This window comes from Miscanthus floridulus, chromosome 4 (assembly GCF_019320115.1).
Source record: "Miscanthus floridulus cultivar M001 chromosome 4, ASM1932011v1, whole genome shotgun sequence".
In the NCBI taxonomy this organism is placed as follows: domain Eukaryota; kingdom Viridiplantae; phylum Streptophyta; class Magnoliopsida; order Poales; family Poaceae; genus Miscanthus; species Miscanthus floridulus.
This window is the reverse complement of record NC_089583.1, coordinates 120,784,518-120,805,585: the sequence shown is the minus strand read 5'-3', so window position 1 is coordinate 120,805,585 and position 21,068 is coordinate 120,784,518. Positions and strand designations below refer to the sequence as shown.

The 21,068-nt window shown below is 47.1% G+C and overlaps 1 protein-coding gene and 1 pseudogene across 4 annotated transcripts; one reads left to right on the top strand and one right to left on the bottom strand.

Moving 5' to 3' along the window:
- Positions 1 to 5,832: 5,832 nt before the first annotated feature.
- Positions 5,833 to 11,888, top strand: LOC136550578 (pectinesterase-like; annotated as a pseudogene).
- Positions 11,889 to 12,458: 570 nt separating this feature from the next.
- Positions 12,459 to 19,224, bottom strand: LOC136550577 (probable acyl-CoA dehydrogenase IBR3). Of its 4 annotated transcripts, none has more exons than XM_066542188.1 (16): positions 18,738 to 19,222; positions 18,051 to 18,191; positions 17,717 to 17,848; positions 17,142 to 17,330; positions 16,967 to 17,044; positions 16,274 to 16,393; positions 16,090 to 16,188; positions 15,897 to 16,014; positions 15,516 to 15,784; positions 15,183 to 15,377; positions 14,701 to 14,843; positions 13,684 to 13,768; positions 13,384 to 13,593; positions 13,155 to 13,307; positions 12,911 to 13,036; positions 12,459 to 12,831 (listed from the first exon to the last, which is right to left on the bottom strand). In XM_066542188.1, the coding sequence occupies exons 1-16, from the start codon at positions 19,017 to 19,019 to the stop codon at positions 12,640 to 12,642; spliced, it is 2,532 nt and encodes an 843-aa protein (XP_066398285.1). In that variant the 5' UTR covers positions 19,020 to 19,222; the 3' UTR covers positions 12,459 to 12,639. The 4 variants fall into 4 exon arrangements, 2 of the variants coding, with proteins under 2 accessions (XP_066398285.1, XP_066398286.1); XM_066542189.1 differs by having other exon boundaries at positions 12,911 to 13,015; positions 18,738 to 19,220; XR_010782350.1 differs by lacking the exon at positions 12,459 to 12,831 and having other exon boundaries at positions 13,155 to 13,318; positions 13,444 to 13,593; positions 18,738 to 19,224.
- Positions 19,225 to 21,068: the final 1,844 nt, after the last annotated feature.

Below are 21,068 nucleotides of genomic sequence, written 5' to 3'. Positions count from 1 at the left end.
CTATTCATTCAAACCTGAAAATAGAAAAATCCATTTTTGAACTACACAGTCACTGACATGGTGACCCCACCTGTCATCTTCTACCTCGCGCTTTGACTACTGCGACGATGGCGCTGACCGACGATATCTCGCCGCCGGTGAGTCCAACGACGACGGCCAAGGTACCTACTCCCTCCCCGAGACTAGGCGCATCCATTTTGAGCACAAACCTGACTTACTACGGACTGGACCGAGCACTACGTCGGCCATGGCGGCCATGACGGTGCGGCTACGCTACGCCGGCGAAATGGAGCCAAAAATGGTGAAACAGAGGGCATGGGAAGGTCCAGTAGCTCACCACGAACACGTTGGAGCAAAGAACGGGACCGGACAAGCTTCGGCGACACGGGTCGACATTGACAGCGGTCACGGCGGAGCGATCTTCGACGACGGCGATGCTCCGGTAGCTGTGGTGGTCAAAATGAGAATTCAAAGGTTCACAGAGCACTACATCATTGAGGCAAAGCCGAAGCAAGACTCAGTAAGGGCAGAGGCTCACCGTAGCGCGCTAGCCACGGAGACGCGCACTCCACGATGGTGCTGCCGGCCGTGAGGAAGAAAAGCGTCGAACGGCGTTTCCCGATGATGGCAAGCAACCAGGGCTAGTTATTTAGGTGCGCAAGGATGATACGAAGCTGGGACAAGCTTATCAGCGACGGTGAAGCACTACGGCATCAACACGGGCTCGCCGGAGTTTTGGCCGTGGCGTCGGAAAAACAGAGCAAGAGAGCGGAGGCAAATGGCGACGACCAAGGCTAAGTAGAGCGGCTCAGAAGCTCAAGGAAGCCACGCAGGAGACGTCTCCGCGCCAGCGCGAAGCCGAGGATGTCCACGCGCGCGCCTGGAACGCCGAAGAAGGTCGCCGGCGGTGTAGCCTCGGCGGTGGACACTGTTCACAGTAATTACAAGTTTGCCATTTGCCAAAATTCTCAAATTACTCTCAAATTTTCATAACAACTCAAAAATCTCCAAAAATAAAAGTTGTTCAAAATTAAAAGTTCTACAACTTTGCTTTTATAACCATCTCCTAATTCGGTGTAGATTTTGAAATGGACTTTTGAATTTGATTTGGGAAATTTAACGAATTACGCCTTTTTGATTTACTCAAAATTTTTCTAAATAACTTGAAAAACTCCAAAGATAAACTTTGTATAACTTATTAAGCTCTACACTTTTGCTTTTGGGCCCAACCCTAAAATATGTTTAGATTTTGAAATGGATTTTCAGGGTAGGGTTTAAATGTCGAAAAGCGGGGTTTTCTCGAAAAATGCAAAACCCAGACAAACTTTGAACTTGAGTCAAACAATAAAATTCAACACTCATTACACAAATGTAAACTTGTTTTAATAAATGTACATCAAAGTTTTCACCAAATGCCAAATGCTTTGCAATGCATATGATGACATGTCAGATTTTAATATTTAAACACCCGAGGTGTTACACATTTGAGTAAGTCCAAGCCTATTAACTTCCTCTACAAAAACATTTAAACATGAATACATCTCATTAGTATATTCTTTGGGAAGCATCTCAAATGAATTTAGCTTTTTAATCACAAGATGATAGTGTTCCTCACGCTCACTCTTGGTTCCCTCATAGAGCGCATAAACGTCCGACCATAGTGCATGGGCGTCTTTGTGGTTCTTTCTGCGGTTGAACACATCTTTGTAAAGGCCTCTAAAGATGGTGTTTCGAGCCTTTGTATTCCACTTTTCATAATTAACCTCATCGCCTTGTAAGTTAGTAGCATCCTGAGGTTTTGGGAAGCCTTGTGAGGCGGCTCTAAGAATACCAACGTCTAGAGCTTCTAAGTACGCCTCCATGCGGATTTTTCAATATGGAAAGTCATCTCCCTCAAAGATAGGAGGAGGTCCATCCCCGTGAGACATCTTGCTCTAAGCGATTAAGCTTACAAACGTGAGCACGAGGCTTTGATACCAATTGAAAGGATCAAGATACCCAAGGAGGATGAATTGGGCTAATTCTAAAATTTCTTGCAATAATTAAATCCTACGGTTAGTCCAATTAACCCCTTGTGCCTAGAAAAGTGTTTTTATCAATCTAACGCATAACGGACTTGCAACCTATGTACCAAACTTACTCTAGCATGGCAATTCTATGAATGTAAAGACAAGTATTGAATTGCTCAAAGTAAATGCTCAAAGTAAATAGAGAGCGAGGAACATGGTGATGTTTTGCCAAGGTATCGGAGAGTCGCCACTCCCCACTAGTCCTCGTTGGAGCACCCGCACAAGGGTGTAGCTCTCCCTTGATCCGCGCAAGGATCAAGTGCTCTCTACGGGTTGATTCTTCGACACTCCGTCGCGGTGAATCACCCAAAACCGCTCACAACTTGAGTTGGGTCACCCACAAGCTCCGCCGGGTGATCACCAAGCTCCCAATCACCACCAAGCCGTCTAGGTGATGGCGATCACCAAGAGTAACAAACACGAACTCTCACTTGACCACTCGAAGCCTAATGAGAACGGTGGATGCATACTTTGCTACTCTTGATTCACTAATAAGGCTACTCTCTTGGATTCTCAAATCTCAATCACCTCACTAGTACCTTGTTCTTCTTGGCACTCATAAATGTGTTTCTCAGCTGTTGAAATGAGCAAAAGTGACTCCACACATGAGTGGAGCTTCTATTTATAAGGCAGCCTGAAAAACGAACCGTTATGTGCCTCTGCGGGGTGACCGGACGCTCCGATCATGTTGACCGGATGCTCCGGTCAGTTCAACCCGCACACCAGTGTTTAAGTGTTGACCGGACGCTGGCAGGGTCCGATCACCACTAACCGGACGCGTCTGGTCGCATTAAACCCTCACTGGATGCTTACTGTACTCGATCGGACGCTGGATCCTCAGGGTCCGGTCAGTACTGACCGGTCCCGTCCGGTCGTAGAATTCTTTCTTTGGAACCTTACTGGAGTCGACCGGACGCTGTCTCTCAGCGTCCGGTCACTTGACCACTCCAGCGTCCGATCGCACCGAACGCAACTCTTTGATCAAATGTACTGACCGGACCCTGCGGCCAGCGTCCGATCGCACCGGAGCCAGCGTCCGGTCAGCATTTGACCCTCTATTCACTTTCAACTCTCGAACATATGTGAATGAAGTTTGCTCCATAGGATCATAGGGTTGTTGTGGAGCTACCTAGTGCTAGTTTTAATAAGTGTGCACCACACCTAACTCATTAGACTCATCTAGGTCAAGCTACCCGTTCATACCCCCTTAATAGTACGACCAAAGGAAAACAAAGTCCTAAACTACTCTAAGTGTCACTACAACTCCAATCGACACTTAGAACTAGTCATCCTTAACCTTGTCGTCCATCCTTTGAAAACCGAAACGATTTTCATCGTAGGGGCATGACCACCTTGATTGCCCAATTGATCTCCATTACCATGACCTAACTTAATTGCCTCTGCAAAACACACGTTAGTCATAGTAATCTTGTATTGTCATTAATCACCGAAACCCAATAAGACGGCTAGATGCTTTCACTAACATAAATCCAGGAAATAACCCGACCCAGCTTCATCCGATAGTGCATCGGATCAGGCTCAAACTAAAATTTTTGATCTAATAGTGTTTAAGCCTAACCCAAACCTAGCTGACCTGATTCGGCGTTTGATCAGATCTAATCAGTAAGAAGTATGCCATGATCCATATATGAGCTCAGAGCTGACAGCTTGGGCCAATGTGTCGGAGACTAGTTTACGAAAATAGTCTATATCTATATCTAATACAGGCAAAATTTCTGTCACAAATAATTTTTTGTCCAACTTAATACTAAAATGACTCGGTCTCTGTCATCAGACCCGGAAAATCGTGTCCGTTTTTTCTACGTTTACCACTGTTGTATCCGACGTTCCCATCCACGTGTCCTTCTCCTGTTTCTTTTCTTTCTTTTTTCGTTTCCTCCGTTCTATACGTGAGTTCTTTTTTTCAATTTTTCTCCCCTATTTTTCCAAGAGGAAATCGGATGGAATAAATTGAGAAAACATAGTGTAGAAGGAAACGACATAGGGGTTCCAATCCAAACGTAGAGTAGAAGGAATAAATATATAAAATCAATGGTAAACAAACATGGATTTAGCATTCCAATAAAAAAAGCAACACGGATCATGTCTTGCAAATCTTTTTCAAATCAAGTCTAACACGGACCTACCAGAGCGAGGTAAACAAGGAGACGACTACAAATAAAATCGGATGACATAAACCTGTCGTCGTCTTGGTGCTATGTTCTGACATCGCGGTCGCCAGGGCTGGGTCCGCCGCAGCATTTGCCCGAGCTGTTAGCCGGCCACATCACCCGCATGGCTGAGCCGCTACGGCCAAGCCACCGGCCTGTCGCACCGCTCGTCCACCGCGCTATGCGCCGCGGACCTCATGGTGGCCATGGTAGGTGGACGCTTGAAACAGCCTGGCACATAGCACACAAGGTCGTCGTCGCCTCAAGCCTATCGCGCCATAGTCAACACCTTGACGCCAGGACCCACCATCCTTGCACTCCGGGCGGCCGGAGATCCCTTTAACCCATAATGTCGGGACCCGCTCATGTTGAAAGGGGCTCCACCATGACCCGCTTCGCTGAGCTTGCAGACTAACGCCACGCCAAGGTGCTCCAGTAGGAACTACTCTGGAAGCTCAAAGGTTAGCGTTTTTTCAAGGGGCTTGGAAGAGCTCGCACCGAGCTCTCCTCCGTGAGCATGCTCGCCTCTCCCAAGCAGCAAGATCGGAGAAAATAGAGACAAGAAGTGGTTTCCCACGTGTGCTCGAGTGCTTATGGACACATGAAACGCTCTAGAAATTTACAGTAAGTTAACCCTTATAATTCATTGACTAATAGTAACCGTGTCATGAGATAAGATGTCTTTTATTTTGTTCCATGCAGGTATAGAAAAGACAACGGATTAAATCATAATAATCCTTGTCCATTACGTTTTTAAGACTGGTTTTTCTCCCGTTGCAACGCACGGGCATATTTGCTAGTATATATAAATTGTTCTTCTATTAAAATTTCATTTCTAATGTCTACTTATTGCTAATTGGATGAATTTAGAGGAGGCAGCAAGTATAGATAAGCAGTATCCAAGGCTGGTATTATAAAGAGACTTTTCCTTGTGTGCCATTATAAAAGATCGTAATCCTCTGTGTGTTTCTGAAAAAATTCAGCGGTCTTCAGCGCCACTACTTCAACTTTTTCGTGTCATCCATGCCACTTCCATCAGTTTGGACTCTAACGCCGTTAAACTGCAGGTGTGAAAAGACGAAAATGCCCTTAAGTTCAAATATGTTATTAATTTTTTTTGAGCATCTTAACGACTTCAAATGAAAAAACTCAAAACTAGAAAGTTGTAGATCTCGTCGAGATCTATAATTTTCATATAATTTTTTTTTCATTTAATTTCGTAAAAAAATAATATGATTTTTCTAAGATATATTAATCATATCAAATCATATATTTTTTTGTGAAATTAAATGAAAAAAAAATTATATGAAAATTATAGATCTCGACGAGATCTACAACTTTCTAGTTTTGAGTTTTTTCATTTGAAGTCGTTAAGATGCTCAAAAAAATTAATAACATATTTGAACTTAAGGACATTTTCGTCTTTTCACACCTGCAGTTTAACGGCGTCAGGGCCCAAACTAACGGAAGTGGCATGGATGACACGAAAAAATTAGAGTAGTGACATTGAAGACCGCTGAATTTTTTCAGGGACACACAAAGGATCTTTTATAATGGCAGACAGAGAAAAGTCTCTATTATAAAAGCTGGGCTCCTCCAATCCGACGCTCCTCACTGTCCTTGTCACTCTCACCGGCTCACCGCACAGTGAGCCCACCACCGTACCGTACCACGAGATGCGGAGGCCGCCCAAGCCCAAGCGAGCAGCAGCGGTGGCCACCTTCCTCCTCTCACTCTCCCTTCTCCTCCTGCCGCTCGGCTTCGTCGCCACCCACAGGGCATTCTCCAGTGGTGTCGCCGCCGCGTCCACGTCCACCGCCAAGCGTGTTCTTCTCGAGGACGACGGCCATGCCAATGCCGCCGCCGCCGCCGAGCACGCGGCTGCCGTGGAGCGGCACTGCGCGGGGACGCTGCACCGCGACGTCTGCGCGTCGACGCTGGCCACCATCCCGGACCTGGCGCAGAAGCCGGTGCGCGACGTGATCTCAGCGGTGGTGGCGCGCGCGGCGGCCGCGGTGCGCGCGTCCGCGTCCAACTGCTCCGCGTACCTCCGCCGGCCCGCGGGGGCCGGGGCGCTGCGGGTGCGCGACCGCCTGGCGCTGTCCGACTGCGTGGAGCTGCTGGGGCACACGCTGGCGCAGCTGGGCACAGCGGAGGCGGAGCTGTCGTCGGGGAACCGCAGCGCGGAGGAGTCCGTGGTCGGGGTCCAGACCGTGCTGTCGGCCGCCCTGACCAACCAGTACACCTGCCTGGATGGCTTCGCGGGCCCGTCGGCGTCGGAGGACGGCCGCGTCCGTCCCTACATCCAGGGCCGCATCTACCACGTGGCCCACCTGGTGTCCAACTCCCTCGCGATGCTGCGCCGCCTCCCGCAGCGGCGCCGTCGCGGCAGAGAGGCGCTGGAGCTGGAAGGGTACGGGCGCGTGCGGCGCGGGTTCCCGTCGTGGGTGTCGGCGGCGGACCGGAGGCGGCTGCAGCAGCAGCAGGTGGTCCTGGTCCCGGACCTGGTGGTGGCCAAGGACGGGAGCGGCAACTTCACGACGGTGGGGGAGGCGGTGGCGGCGGCACCCAACGACAGCGAGGCGCGGTTCGTGATCTACATCAAGGCGGGGGGCTACTTCGAGAACGTGGAGGTCGGGATCGAGAAGACCAACCTGATGTTTCGTCGGCGACGGCATGTGGAAGACGGTGATCAAGGCCAGCCGCAACGTCGTCGACAACTCCACCACCTTCCGCTCCGCCACGCTAGGTCAGTAAGTACTCCATCAGCCACCTATTATATGGGAAGAATTAATACTCATCAATCAGATCACTTGCCTTTGCCGGCAATGCAATGTCGTCGGAGGCATTGGCATTTGGCAAATAGGAGTATGTAGATAGATGATCATCCGCCTGTTCGGTCGGGACCGATCGCGCAATGCAGCGGTAGATCATCGTGATCCTTTCTAGTGGACCCCCGGCGGTCGTGTTCGATCGTGCCGGAGACGAAGACGAACGACGACAGGCGCTGTGTCACTCCGGCCGGCGTACTAGTTTTTTTACACCGGTGAATGGAAGATCCTGCCTTTGCCCTGCCCCTGCTGCAGCTGGACTCTCCACTGCTGGTACTATCACGGATCACTTCACCGAGTAGAATAGAAAGATTCAACGATGCAGAATCAGGTTACTGTGCCTCATAAACACAAGCAGCACAGTGCAACTCGATGATTGCATCTCTACTACAGGATTGCATTGCTGGGCGCGCGTGGCGGTAGGCCAGACTTTTTTAAACGAACTAGTGATATTTTTCTCTCGCACCAAATCAGGCAAAGATTAGCCATGGCTTACATATGCGTACATGAGCCGGCTCGTGCCCGTACACAAATGTACACGCACGAGTGTAGTACGTAGTAGTCAAATAGGAGTAGCACTAGGTACAGAGCTTTGTTGCCTCTGCTACTCGTTCTGCTGGGACTGATGGGTGCGTGACACATGCTAGGTCGCGGCTCGCTGATAGATGTAGCTTGCTATATAGGAGTACTAGGGTGCTGTTCAGTTGCACTTCATTTTGTAAAAAATTTTAAGATTTTTTGTCACATCGAATTTTTGATGTATACATAAAGCATTAAATATAAATAAAAAATAAAACTAATTACACAATTTAGACGAAATTTACGAGACGAATCTTTTAAGCCTAATTAGACTATGATTGGACACTAATTACCAAATAACAACGAAAATACTACAATATCAAAATTTCGTGAACTAAACAAGGCCAGGTTGGCGATGACAAACTACGGCCCTGTTGGTCGGCCTCCAACTCCAGCCTTTGGCGGGCATTCTCCTCCTTGCAAGAGATCAGACGAGCAAGAATCATTTTTTACTAAAAAGTCAGAGCTTAAGAAAGTGGTTCTCTCAGTTCTTTCTCATAAACCTAATAACAATACAAAATTAGTACCGAAGCTGGGTTTTGTCGAACCTATTTTTTTTCAAAACGACTTCGGCTTCGCCATAGAAGCTGCACCACGTGAAGAGCTAGAGCCAAAGTCCTGCTAAACAGGACCTACATGATACAAGCGAGCAGACAGCATAAATAAACTTAATACTTATGGGTTATATGGTAACATGTAAAAACTAATTTTATTTGTGGATTTGCAGACAAGTTTGACAACATACCTAGAGCCAAACTACCATGGGTTGACTGTTAGCAAATCGACGCCCACCCTAATCAACTCCCAACACCATTCCCCATTTGGAGCTCTCCACCAAATGGGGCATATATGAGAGTTCTATTTGAAGCAACATATAGCCCCGTTCGCTTCGCTAAAAAAATAAGTTGAAACACTGTTCCAGCTGATTTGTTATAAGAGAAAAACATTATCCCGGCTGAAAAAACAAACTGAAAAATACGAATTATAAGATAAGCGAACAGGGCCATATAGGGTCTATTTAGGACTGTTCTACAAGCTCCACCGCGGAGCAGCTTCGAAAAAAATCTAAAATTTCTGGAGCATCCTCTTAGCTGTTCTCTAATCTCCACCTCTTTTGTTAGAGCAAAATTTGCAAAACTACACACGTTTAACTAAAAAATATGGAGCGAAACAGCATCAAACGTGCCCCTAAGTGGAGACAGCGCACCATGATTATGAGGCATCACCTGATACCAACTCGGTATGCTACTTAGTTTTAATAACATGGGTGTCACATCGGTGGGGGTGTCCATGATGTGTTCATGATATATTCGGATACTAATAAAAAAATAAATTACAGAATTCATCACCGCGAGACGGATTTATTAAAACTAATTAATCCGTCATTAACATATGTGTTACTGTAGTACTATATTGTCAAATCGTGGACTAATTAGACTTAAAAGATTTATCTCGCAAAGTAGTCGTAATCTGTGTAATTAATTATTTTTTAGACTATATTTAATACCCCAAATATTCGATGGGATACGTAAACTTTTGGGTAGGACAAGGCCTTAAAAAAATACTCTACTGTGTACTACTTTATTGAACAGCCAATGCAGGAGGCTGCCCTGCACTTGAGAATTGAAGGAACACTGCACTGCACTGCACTGGCGCAGGACACGCTCTCCTTGTCCCGTGGCATGCATTTGGAGTTATGCAGCACGGAATGGTTTGGTGAGGAGCCAGAGAAAACGCCAATGCATTAACGCGGCCGCGCGCGTGGGCCTGGCTCTAAGCTGCCGGCCACTGCGAAAACGGAGATGGAAGCGCATGCAAGTGATTTCGTTCGTTCTGCGATCGGTCTGGACGGGGAGTGGCTTCAAGCTCATCAACCACTCACCACTACAAGCGAAAGGGTGTGCATGCAGGCAGCCACAACCACCTGCAGGGTACCACACCATGCCACCATGCATGGCCACCGGATCGGAGAGGATAGATGGTGGCGATTTCGTGGTGCTGATGCTGGTGTCTACTCCCTATCTAGCTGTGGTCTCCCCTCTTCTCTCCCCGTCTTTTAATTTGTCGGTCCTTGGCTCGTAGCTAGCTGCTTCCTTGCTTCTCTCCCTTGTGCCTTGTGTGGGATTGGAGTAGGTGTGTAGTGGATGCCGGCCGGCCGATTGGTCGTCGATCGGTCTCCCCTCTGGTCCCTGCAGCTGCATAGTGCCAGTGCGTGGGGTGGGGATGATAACCTCTACTCTATTCTAATAGAATTGAATCACGCTTGAACAATGAACACACGACACATGCATAGTGGGCACCGACAGTCGACAGATTGGTTCATCGCTCTCGGTCTTGGCACTTGGCCGGCGAATTGCATTGATGAATCACGCTCCAAATTAAACACACAATGATCGTAACCTGCAGCAGCTATAGGCGCCGTAGCGTCCAGGATCATTGCTCATTTCCTCTTGCATTGCATCCATCCCGAATGCATGCAGCATGCTTTCTTCAATTCCCCTCCGATTTCTACTAGTACTATGCATGGGCGCAGCTAGAACGATGCAATGCAATGCTGCAAAGATGCCACCGTAGCAAAAGAACAGCAGCAAGCCGACACTGCCCCGCCCGGCCCGGCCCTACCTACCAACCAACGGATCGAGCGAGCTGCTGAGACTTGAGAGACTAGCTAGTACCTCCCATGGCCTAACCGACAGACCGGCCGGCGGCGTGCCTCGTCTACCGCGCCGCGCACCAACCTCAGCTCCTCGATCGGTCCGTGGCCTTGTCGCGGCCGCTGGACAGAAGCGCCCGCCCGCCCGCTCGCTCGCTCGCTCTATAGGGCTGGTGTCGCTATTGCCTGGCCGAGATCGATCCATACCATGATCCATCGGTGGTGACAGGGAATGAAGCACGTACCAAACGCTTGTTTTGGCCCAGCAGCCAGCAGAGATCTCGAGGCAGCGCAGCTAGTAACGGCAGACGACGATCGATGAGAGCGAGAGGGCTGTCAGCTCTGGTTGGCACGCCACTTTCGCCTCTTGGTGCGTGTCGTGTCGGTGTGCAACGTACAGTACGCACGCAATGATGGTGCATCGCCGGTACACGTGCCCGCTCACATGCCACTTGTGGGCACTTGCGATGCATGCGTACACCCGTCGCCAGCTAGCCAGCGATACGTACGTACGATGGTACGTACACGTATGTCAGTCATGTCGGCTGACAGATCTGCATAGCTAGCAGTAGCAGCAGCAGTTTCATTCAATCGACTGTACTACACCAGGCCATCTGACGCCTGATCTGATGTCGTCCGATCCCCCAGCGGTGGTGGGCACGGGCTTCCTGGCGCGTGACCTGACGGTGGAGAACGCGGCGGGTCCAAGCAAGCACCAAGCCGTGGCGCTGCGCGTGAACGCCGACCTCGCCGCCTTCTACCGCTGCAGCTTCGCGGGGTACCAGGACACGCTGTACGCCCACTCCCTCCGCCAGTTCTACCGCGACTGCGACGTCTACGGCACCGTCGACTTCGTCTTCGGCGACGCCGCCGCCGTGCTGCAGGGCTGCAGCCTCTACGCGCGCCGCCCGGGACCCGGGCAGAAGAACGTCGTCACGGCGCAGGGGCGGGAGGACCCCAACCAGAACACGGGCATCGTCGTGCACGGCAGTAAGGTCGCCGCCGCCGCCGACCTGGTCCCCGTGCTCGGGAACGTCTCGTCCTACCTCGGCAGGCCGTGGAAGCAGTACTCGCGCACCGTGTTCGTGCAGACCAAGATGGAGGCGCTCGTCCACCCGCGCGGCTGGCTCGAGTGGAACGGCACCTTCGCGCTCGACACGCTCTACTACGCCGAGTACATGAACCGCGGGCCCGGCGCCGACACCTCCGCAAGGGTGTCCTGGCCGGGCTACCACGTGCTCACCAACGCCACCGACGCCGCCAACTTCACCGTGCTCGACTTCATTCAGGGAGACCTCTGGCTCAACTCCACCTCCTTCCCCTACACATTGGGCTTCACCTAGCTAGCTGGCTAGTAGAATTTTGAGTTGCTTCAGTTCTTCTGGAATACTGTAACGGTTCACCTAGCTCAGGTTTTCACTTCACACAGTTCCTATTTAATTACTACCTAGAGGTAATCCTGAAGCTGGACCTGCAATCACCGCATGTGCTTCGGTCATTGCTACTGCTGTATGATTCTTTGGTTAACAATCGATAACGGCCGAAGGCTAGTAATCCATGCAAGGGAAAGTGTACAACGGTTTAATGACGACTAGATAACGCCATTACTATTTATTCATTCATTCATCCTGTTCGCTGGATGGTTTCTGGGCTGACTGGTGCTGGTTTGTTGTGAGAGGAAAATAATGTACCATGATTGATAAGCCCTGGCTGAAACCAACAAGTGAACAGATTGTCTATTCATATGAAACACTGTGTGTGGCTAGTAGAATTTTTTAGTGGCTTCAGTTCTTCTGAAACACTGTAACAACGGTTCAGCTAGCTCAGGTTTCACTTCACAGTTTCTATTTGTTACCAACAGCTAATCCTGAAAGCTGGATCCGCAACCACCGCATGCGCTTCATTGCTACTACAGTATGATCCTTTGGTTAACAATCGTCAACGGCCGAAGGCTAGTCATCTATGTATGTATGGAAGGGAATGACCCCCTCATTGCTTCTGATTCGTCTGGATCTGCTGTACAAGAAAAGCACATTATGAGCTACAGGTTTACCGCCAGTTAATCACTGTACATCCATCATTCGCAGCAAACATTGGAGTCTTATTCGGTTTTGTGGGCTGATAATATCTAATGCCGGCCGTTGACATGTCTAAGTACCACCAAGAGTACAAAGTGTACAACATACATATATATTGATGAATATATAACGCCATTATTTACGCATCATCTATCTACCAGCGGTGTGTGCTGCCTGCCATCCCCTAACCCTGTGAACAGAACAGAACAGGTTGATGTTCATTTATTCATTGCCAAAACAACTCACTTCACCCTCAAGTCACAACCTAGCCCTCTGCAGCTCCAGCTTCGCGATTGTCCCGAGATGGACTTCATCGGGACCGTCTGCAATCCGCAGTGTCCTAGCCGTTGCCCACAGGTGCGACAGGACCGTGTCCGATGAGACACCAGCTGCGCCATGAACTTGCATTGCCATGTCAAGCACCTTCAGGGCCATATTTGGAGCTGCCACCTGCATGGAGGCCACCCAGCTTTGTTGAACCGTTTTGATAAAACCGTTAAAAAGAAGGTGGTGACCAAGTTTGGTTTACCTTGGCCATCGCGAGGATACCACGAGCTTTCTTGTTCCCATGTCGATCAAGTTGATCGGCCGCTTCAAGAACTAAAAGCCTAGCTTGCTCCAGTTCAATCCGACACTGCATTCCACACCCATGCATCTTAGTGGAATGCAGTGAACAAAATCACAAAGAGGGGTAAAAATGTTACAGGTTAAAACTGGAACATTCTTAATTCATTTATCAGTTCAGAACCTTAATTAGAAGCGAACCAGCATACCTTTGCAAGATCTGACAAAAAGGAACCATGCTGTGCAATCCTCTTTCCAAATGCGGTCCTACTTAAGGCCCTCTCTACCATCAGATCCATGCCACGTTCTGCTGCCCCTACTAGCCTCATGCAATGATGTAACCTTCCAGGACCAAGTCTTCCCTGCGGAGCATCTATATATCACACAAAGCACAAGTTACAGTAAAAGCATTGGTAATAACAGCAAGGCACTGCTTACTTGAGCAATCTCAAAACCCCGCCCTTCTCCAAGCAGGATATTCGTTACTGGAACACGCACATTTTCAAATGTAATCTCTGCGTGTCCATGAGGTGCATCATCAAATCCAAAGACTAACAATGGTCTCTTTATCTGCACCCCAGGAGTGTTGATATCCACTAAAATCATGGACTGTTGCTTATGCTTAGGTGCAGAGAAATCTGTCTTTCCCTGAATCAAATAAAAACATCCAACGTTCAAACAGAAATATGGAATACTGATGATAGCAATATCACGTAGCTATAAATAGATGCAAGTTACCATCAATATCAGGATTTTGCACGTAGGATCCATGGCTCCACTGGTCCACCACTTCCTTCCATTTATCACATAAAAATCTCCTTGCCTGTTGAGAAGGAAAAAGAATAACAAGAGCTCATAAGTACACCCATAATGCACAAAGTTCAAACAAAAAAAGAGACCCCATCTATTTAAATTACCAGAAGAGAACATATCATGCAAATATAAACTATACTTAGAGCTTTCATTTAACTTGTTTCTGGATAAAAGTGGGAAAATAAAAGGTTGGTTACAGTAGGATCATAATGAGGCGAGCAAGAGAGGGGAACTGTTATGACCGGCATCCCCTATGCCAGGCGCAGGCCCAATAGTGGATAGGGGGCCGGCTCTGTTAAGGGGCTTAGAGGCTCAATTTATCGCTTATTTGGTATTTTCTTAGAGATAAATATAGTTCCTTAATTATAGCATCTATAGGGAAGGATAAATACTTGTAATCTGGGACGATTGGAAGATAAGCAAGGCAAACATTATTTGCATGGCCTCAAGGGCCAAGGGCTGCATACGTGACTTCCTTAAGGGCCTAGGGGAGGGCGAGGTCTGATCTCTCGGCGACGGCGTGGTGACGTGGCGGCGAGAGGAAGAGGCGACGGTTGCTCGCTGCTGCTGCCCTAGGGCTGTGCGTGAGAGGAGGTAGGGAGGCAAGGAAGTCACGTATGCAGCCCTTGGCCCTTGAGGCCAGGCAAATAATGTTTGCCTTGCTTATCTTCCAATCATCCCAGATTACAAGTATTTATCCTTCCCTATAGATGCTATAATTATGGAACTATATTTATCTCTAAGAAAATACCAAATAAGCGATAAATTGAGCCTCTAAGCCCCTTAACAGAGCCGGCCCCCTAGCCACTATTGGGCCTGCGCCTGGCATAGGGGATGCCGGTCATAACAGGAACAGAGAAGCAACTATAGGCAATGAAACATTAACATCCAAACTGAGTACCATTGACAGGCCAGTAAACATTTTTCTCCCCCTTTTATTACCTGGATATTGAGCACTCTATATTTGTTGCATCTGAAGATGCAACTTGTGGTTCTGTCATTGCAAATCCAGAACGAATTGTCCCTTCCAATAAAGGAACTAGCCATTGCTTCTGTTGCTCCTTAGTGCCATACCTCAACAGGACCTGATTGATATATCCGTATCATGTATTGTCACAACACAAATTATTCATGCCGATTGGCAATTGCAATGAATCACTTAAACTGGAAGACAAAGATTCTTCTACAGATAAAATATTTTCTATTTACATGGCTAGAAAACAATGTCAGATATAATAGTTGCACTCTAAGATTTTTCGCAACGCTACAAAATATGCCGAGCAGAAATTTAAGAAACAATTATTTCTCCAAATGTGCATCATTAATGGGGGTAGATCTAATGGCCTCCACTGCAACTTTTAAGCCAACTATAACAACTTAAACCAGTATTCTCCATAAGAGAATGAAGAGCATTTTTCTCTTACCTCCATGTTACCTGTATCAGGTGCACCACAGTTAAATATTTGTGGAGCCCAAACTGAACGTCCCATAATCTCACACAAATATCCATATTCAAGATTTGTAAGACCCGCACCCAGCAAAAGATCATTCGAACTTCCAAGGGAAATTTGAGAATGGTCTTCAAACAGTAGCTTTCTAGCTCTAGCTGCACTGTCTAGCTGCAGATCAACGATTTTAGTTAGCACAGATGAAGCAACTACAAAACAGATGAACCCTCCATTAACAGAAGAAACATAATGTGGCAAATTTTTTGAATAATGTAAGCACAAAGGGTTTCAAAGGAGGGAAAAACATACCGGAATAAACAAGTTCCATAGGCCCTCCTTCTTTGCCAATGCTTTAAGATTTTCTTCTTCTGGATGAATTGTCCATCTTGAGGTTGATTGTGCATGTTTGTAGAACTCACCCTCCATTGGGTATATGTGATCTTCAATAAACTTTAGTAGTTTCTTTCGAAGCTGCATAACCTTTTCACTAGGAACAAATTTGCCTTGATTCTTTTCGGAAGTTAAACTTTCTTCCTCTCTGTGAAATTCTTGCCACGGTGCTCCTGAGACTTGAAAACCTAAGTTGAATGCAAATGATGGTCAAAACACAAATAGCCTACACAGTATCCACAAACAAGACTCCGCTGCATGGCAGGAGGTTGTTGAGATGAAATTACTGAACACAATTACCCTTAGAAGGCGGTTCTTGCAGGTCATTTACTCTATTTATGAAGTCCCAGGCGCAGTCAACCATAACGTTACCAACCCTGCCAGCAAATTTAGCGCGCTCACCACCTGAAGCATTACCCTGTGTGCCAGCTCAAGTAAATGAGAATAAATAAGAAGTCTTGGCTTCCGGATTTCAGGAGTTTAAGACATGTACCATAGTCCATCTGTGATATACTCCTGCATAGATTGATGCCCCACGAAACAAAGAAAAAGCAATGTAGAATTTCCAATTTGCAGCAGGCCAGGGTCTTGCCTGAGAAATATTTAGAACGAGTGAGGGAAAACAGCTAATAGAATGTGGCTTTTGCCAACCTAGAATATGTGAATTTGATGCTTACAGAGTAAGAGCAGTATACAGAAAGGTACTCTTCCAGTTGAGGAATCCCATCTGGAATGCCAGTATGTTGAAATCCTCCATAAAAAGTCCTTTCAGTGGGTGTTGCATCAATAATATATGGCTGAAAGGGGAAGTCATAAGAGTCAACCAAAACAAGTAACCTACCATTGTAGTGAAACAAAAAGCAAGAAAAATGCGACAAAAATGGATATCTATATATCGTTATTGGGCATGGGGTATGGTACAAATTCAGAGGCAGTGATAATAAGCCCCCAAATATAAAATGAGACCATTAAGATTAAGCAGCACTGTTTACTGCATTAGAGGGGCACTGCGATAGAAGAGAGATCAGATCCACTCCATTTGGCCAGGCTTTAAAGGGTTACACAAAACATCTTACACAACTATTATCTCTAGCAACAGTTTCTATTGATGGTCGCTACTATGCAGTAAAAAAAAATATGGTACAAAAATCAAATATGCACTCTTCTTTGAAACTAGCTCGAGCCTTGAGAGAAGTGAAAGTAAGTAAAATGTGTATTTAAATGAGTACACCAAACAGTATCACATTCAAATTTCAAAGAACTACCATTGTCAGAATATAGCAGGAAGAGATATGATGCAAAAGGAATGCATTACACTAAATATAGGCGATTGATGCCTAACAATGTTAAAATAAGAAAGTACTTCATACCAAGCAGCTATAAGCAACATCACACATCTGATTCCCCAAAGTAGATAGTTCCCAATCAATAACGCCAATTACTCGATCCTGTATAAAAGCAGATATAATTGTCTTACAAAACATGTAAAATTATATGCCCAACACAGACGAATGCACGAACACTTGCAATGACAGAAATCCAGACCTCTGTTGGATGAAAAACTAGATTATCAGGGCGGTAATCACCATGGACAAGACCTGTTCCTGATGCTGCTGAGGAATCTTCTTTTGGTACATGTTCTTTCAACCAACGAGCTAGATCAAGCATCCTCTGATAACGTGCAGGCTTCCCTTCACCAGTGGATGCAAGATATTGCCTCTCCCATCTTTGTACCTGAAACACGAAACAGAAACTATGTAAACAGAAACAGAAACTATCTTCAAATGCAATGGAGTATCACAGAAAAACATCACACAAATCAATACAACTAGGAATCTCTTCCTTAACCTGAGTGATCAAACTACAGTTGTCAGGCAATATCCATTCATGCAGAAAAGAATAACTGGAATCGATGCTTGTATCGCTTATAGACTAACAAGTTAAGAACAAATAAATGATTGCAGCTTAAGAGTACGTTCATTTAGACACGAATGAAGAGAGGGATATTTGTTTATAAACTTGTTATTCAGTAAAGGTTACTAAACTGAGGGATAGAGAAACGGAAGGAGGAATCAGAAGAGTGAATCAACATGCATGAAATATGAGTAATTAGAACCTACTTGTCTTTTGCAATAATTGTCTCTTCTCCCATACTTCTGCAATCCAATGGCATCAACATCAACTTTGTGTATAGCAGCCAAAGTTTTGGCAGTAGAAAAATATATAGCTCGCCTTTTAGATGGAGTCACCCCCTGTAAAAAAGGAACAAAAATAACAAAATCGAAGTTAGCACAAATAAGAACTTGATGTTTTGATAGTTTAAATTGTGTTAGATATATACTAAACATTACCGAGGAAAAATTCTCGAGACAGTTTGAAGTTCTAGTCAGTAAACAAGTACATGGCTAAATGTGATAAACGAACAAGACTGGGAACACAAAACAAGCAGCATACCGGCAACGCGCTATCAGGATATATTATTCCTTCCAGATACTCCATTATATAGAAAGGAGTTCCAATTACACTTGGATCTGTGCATAGACAATAAACCTTCGGGACAGGAACATCTGTGTGATCACCCAGAGCTTTGAGAACCTGCTTCCCGATAGGAAATGAATCACTGAGTAAGCTCATATCCTTAATCAGAAGGAAGGCAATACTTCATAAGGCCAAATCTCGCCGCAGTTAGATAACTCAAAGTGATTTTGGATAAGCGCAAAACAATAAACTATCTAGTAAACAGAAATCAAACGTTCCCAGAGTAAATTTTCAACAATATACTGAAGTAAATTTTCAACAATCTAGTAAGCCCAAAAGAGTACAATATCTAGAGCAGTGAAATATGAAATGCCGTTGCATTGTTAAACAATGAAATGCGATGGAAGGACATGAAAGAAAAGATGACAAAACAAAAAGTCGAATCAGTACTGATTCTGCCCTCTCTCTTCTTATATATACTGTTATCTGCCCTTTCACTGTTCCAATCTGAGCTTTCGACATCAGTACGACAAACCGATGGGTGAATCGCATCCACTAGCACATCGGATTCGCGTCGTTTTTGATGCGCACGGCGTACGGAACCGAGACCAAGCCGCAGACGAAGAGCGGGGCGGGGGAGATGGAGATGAAACCAGACCGGACCTGGTACTCGCGCTCGACGGCGTGCGCGGACTGGAGGATGGCCCCGGGCGGCTTCTTCCTGAGCACGTAGCGCCTAGCCGGCCCCCCGCCGGGGGCGGAGGCGGATGCGTGGATGCAGTAGGTGGGGTTGGACTGGCCATGCCCGAACTGGGTCAGCGACAGCGCCGGCGCGGGGCCCGGGAAGCCCGGGACGTTGGCGGCTAGGTAGCGCAGCAGCGCCGCCTCGTCCGGCGCCGCCGCCGGGTCGACCGGCCGCAGCAGCTCCGATGTCAACTTCGCCATCCTAGTCGGCAGCAGCAGCGGGTCGGTTGAGGAACCGAGGAGGAGACGGCGATACCGAGGGAGACGAGACAGCGTGGACGGATTTGGGTAGGCAGCTCTCGCTCGTGTTTGGGAGGGAGAGATGGGAGTCGACGCGCCCACGCTCCTTTGCCGCCGTGATGGGATAGGAATCGGTTGCGTGTCATCTCTCTCTCTCTGATCCCGCGCAACTCAACAGTCAGGCTGATCCTGAAAGTGATGCGAAAAGGTAAAGAGAGAATTCCTTATTTGACACTGGGAAAATAAGTCGTTTTTTTTTAGCCCTGAAATTTTCTTCATTTTCTATTTGACACTCACTTCAACTTTCGTTCCTAATTTGACACTGCCGTCACATCCGTTAGCAACGAGTGTTAACTGGTCGTTAAAAGGACGTTTTTGTCCCTAGGAAAAAAAACGGCCGAAGCCAATTTGAGGAGGAAAAAAAAACCTGCGGCCCGCCTCTGATTGCATGGCGCCCCAGCTAAAAAAAAGGCGCAGGTTTTTTTTTTCTCTCAAATTTGCTTCGCCGCTTTTTTTCTCTGGGGCAAAAACGTCTCTTTTAACGGCCAGTTAACACATTAGCTAACGGATTTGACGGCAGTGTCAAATTAGGAACGAAAGTTGAAGTGAGTTGTCAAATAGGGAACGAAGAAAATTTTAGGGCCAAGAAAGGAACGACTCATTTTCCCAGTGTCAAATAAGAAATTCTCTCAAAAGGTAATACGGAAACGAAAGCCGATTAGCCGTAGTACGAGATTTCCCCAACTAAAAAGAAACTGTGAGAAGATTATGCTCAAATAAAAAAAAACTTTACATTTTGCTAAAACCAAAAACTGTAAACAAAATATCGAAAATGCAATGCCATGTTTGGTTCATAAGAATCGTGAGGAATTGGAAAATAATCTGAGACGCGTTTTTTTAAATGTCAGGGATTGGAAAGTAATCTAAGAAACACTTTTTAGATATTGATTTTAATTAATGGATCCAAACATGTCATAAGGGAATTTCACGTGTGTTTATTTGTCTACATAAAGATAGCCCATACCGATAGACCGGGTCAGGCTAATATTAGGTAGGCTAAATGGTGAGTTTGGTTTGGTCGTCTTGTTCTTGTAGAGACTCAAGATCCTTTTTATTTTATTTGGCTCCATGGATGAGGCACGGATCTAAGGTAGCGTTTGGTTGGAAGTTAAAGTAGAATGAGACGGTCCTAACTCTGTTTCGTGGGACGAGACAAGTCTATTTTCTATTTGATTGAGGAGGAATGGGACCAACCTATTTTCTATTTGGTCAAGAGACAATAAAAAGTGAAATCAGCTACTGACAAGTGGGACCCATTTGTTAGTTTTTTCCTTTTTTTCCTCCGTCCTCTCCTTATCTCTCTCGTCCTGAACAGCTGCCCAAACTAGGCATATACCGCGACGACTCCATCAGCGAGCATGGCCGCACCCCGCCTCCGGCACGTGCTTCCCTGAGGAAGCGAGCTTGGTCGTCCACCTCGCCGGTGAGCCTGGCCATGCGCCACCCGGTGCCTCCTCCGTTGTGGCGGCAGGGCCAGCCCCAGAGCTTGCGCCAAGGACCTCCTCGCGGCTCGCCGAGGACGGAGGTCGTCGGGACCAGGCACGACGACGCTAGGAGCGGATCTCGTCCGGCTGGGCACAATGGCGCCAAGGGCAGAGTCCCCGTGCTCCTATGGTCGCGCGCCGCTTCTTCGACTCCGGCAACTTCGGTGAGTCCCTGCATCTTCCTTCTCCCTCAACTGCGGCAAGCTCCTGCTCCTCTCCTCGTTCTTCTCACGCGCCCGTGTGTCTCGTCCCACGAGGACGGCCCCATCCGTTGTTTTTTTTGTGGGGGGGGGGGGGGCAGGTGAGCCTGGTCTTGTGCGAATATTCGCTTGTGGGACATCCTCGCCCCCGGTTGCCTCCGAACCAAACGGCGGTTGTCTCAGGGCCATCCCATCATGTTCCTCCTCATCCTCGCATGCAAACGCGACCTAAGGTACTAGTGTTTAGACGGAGAAACAAATGGTTA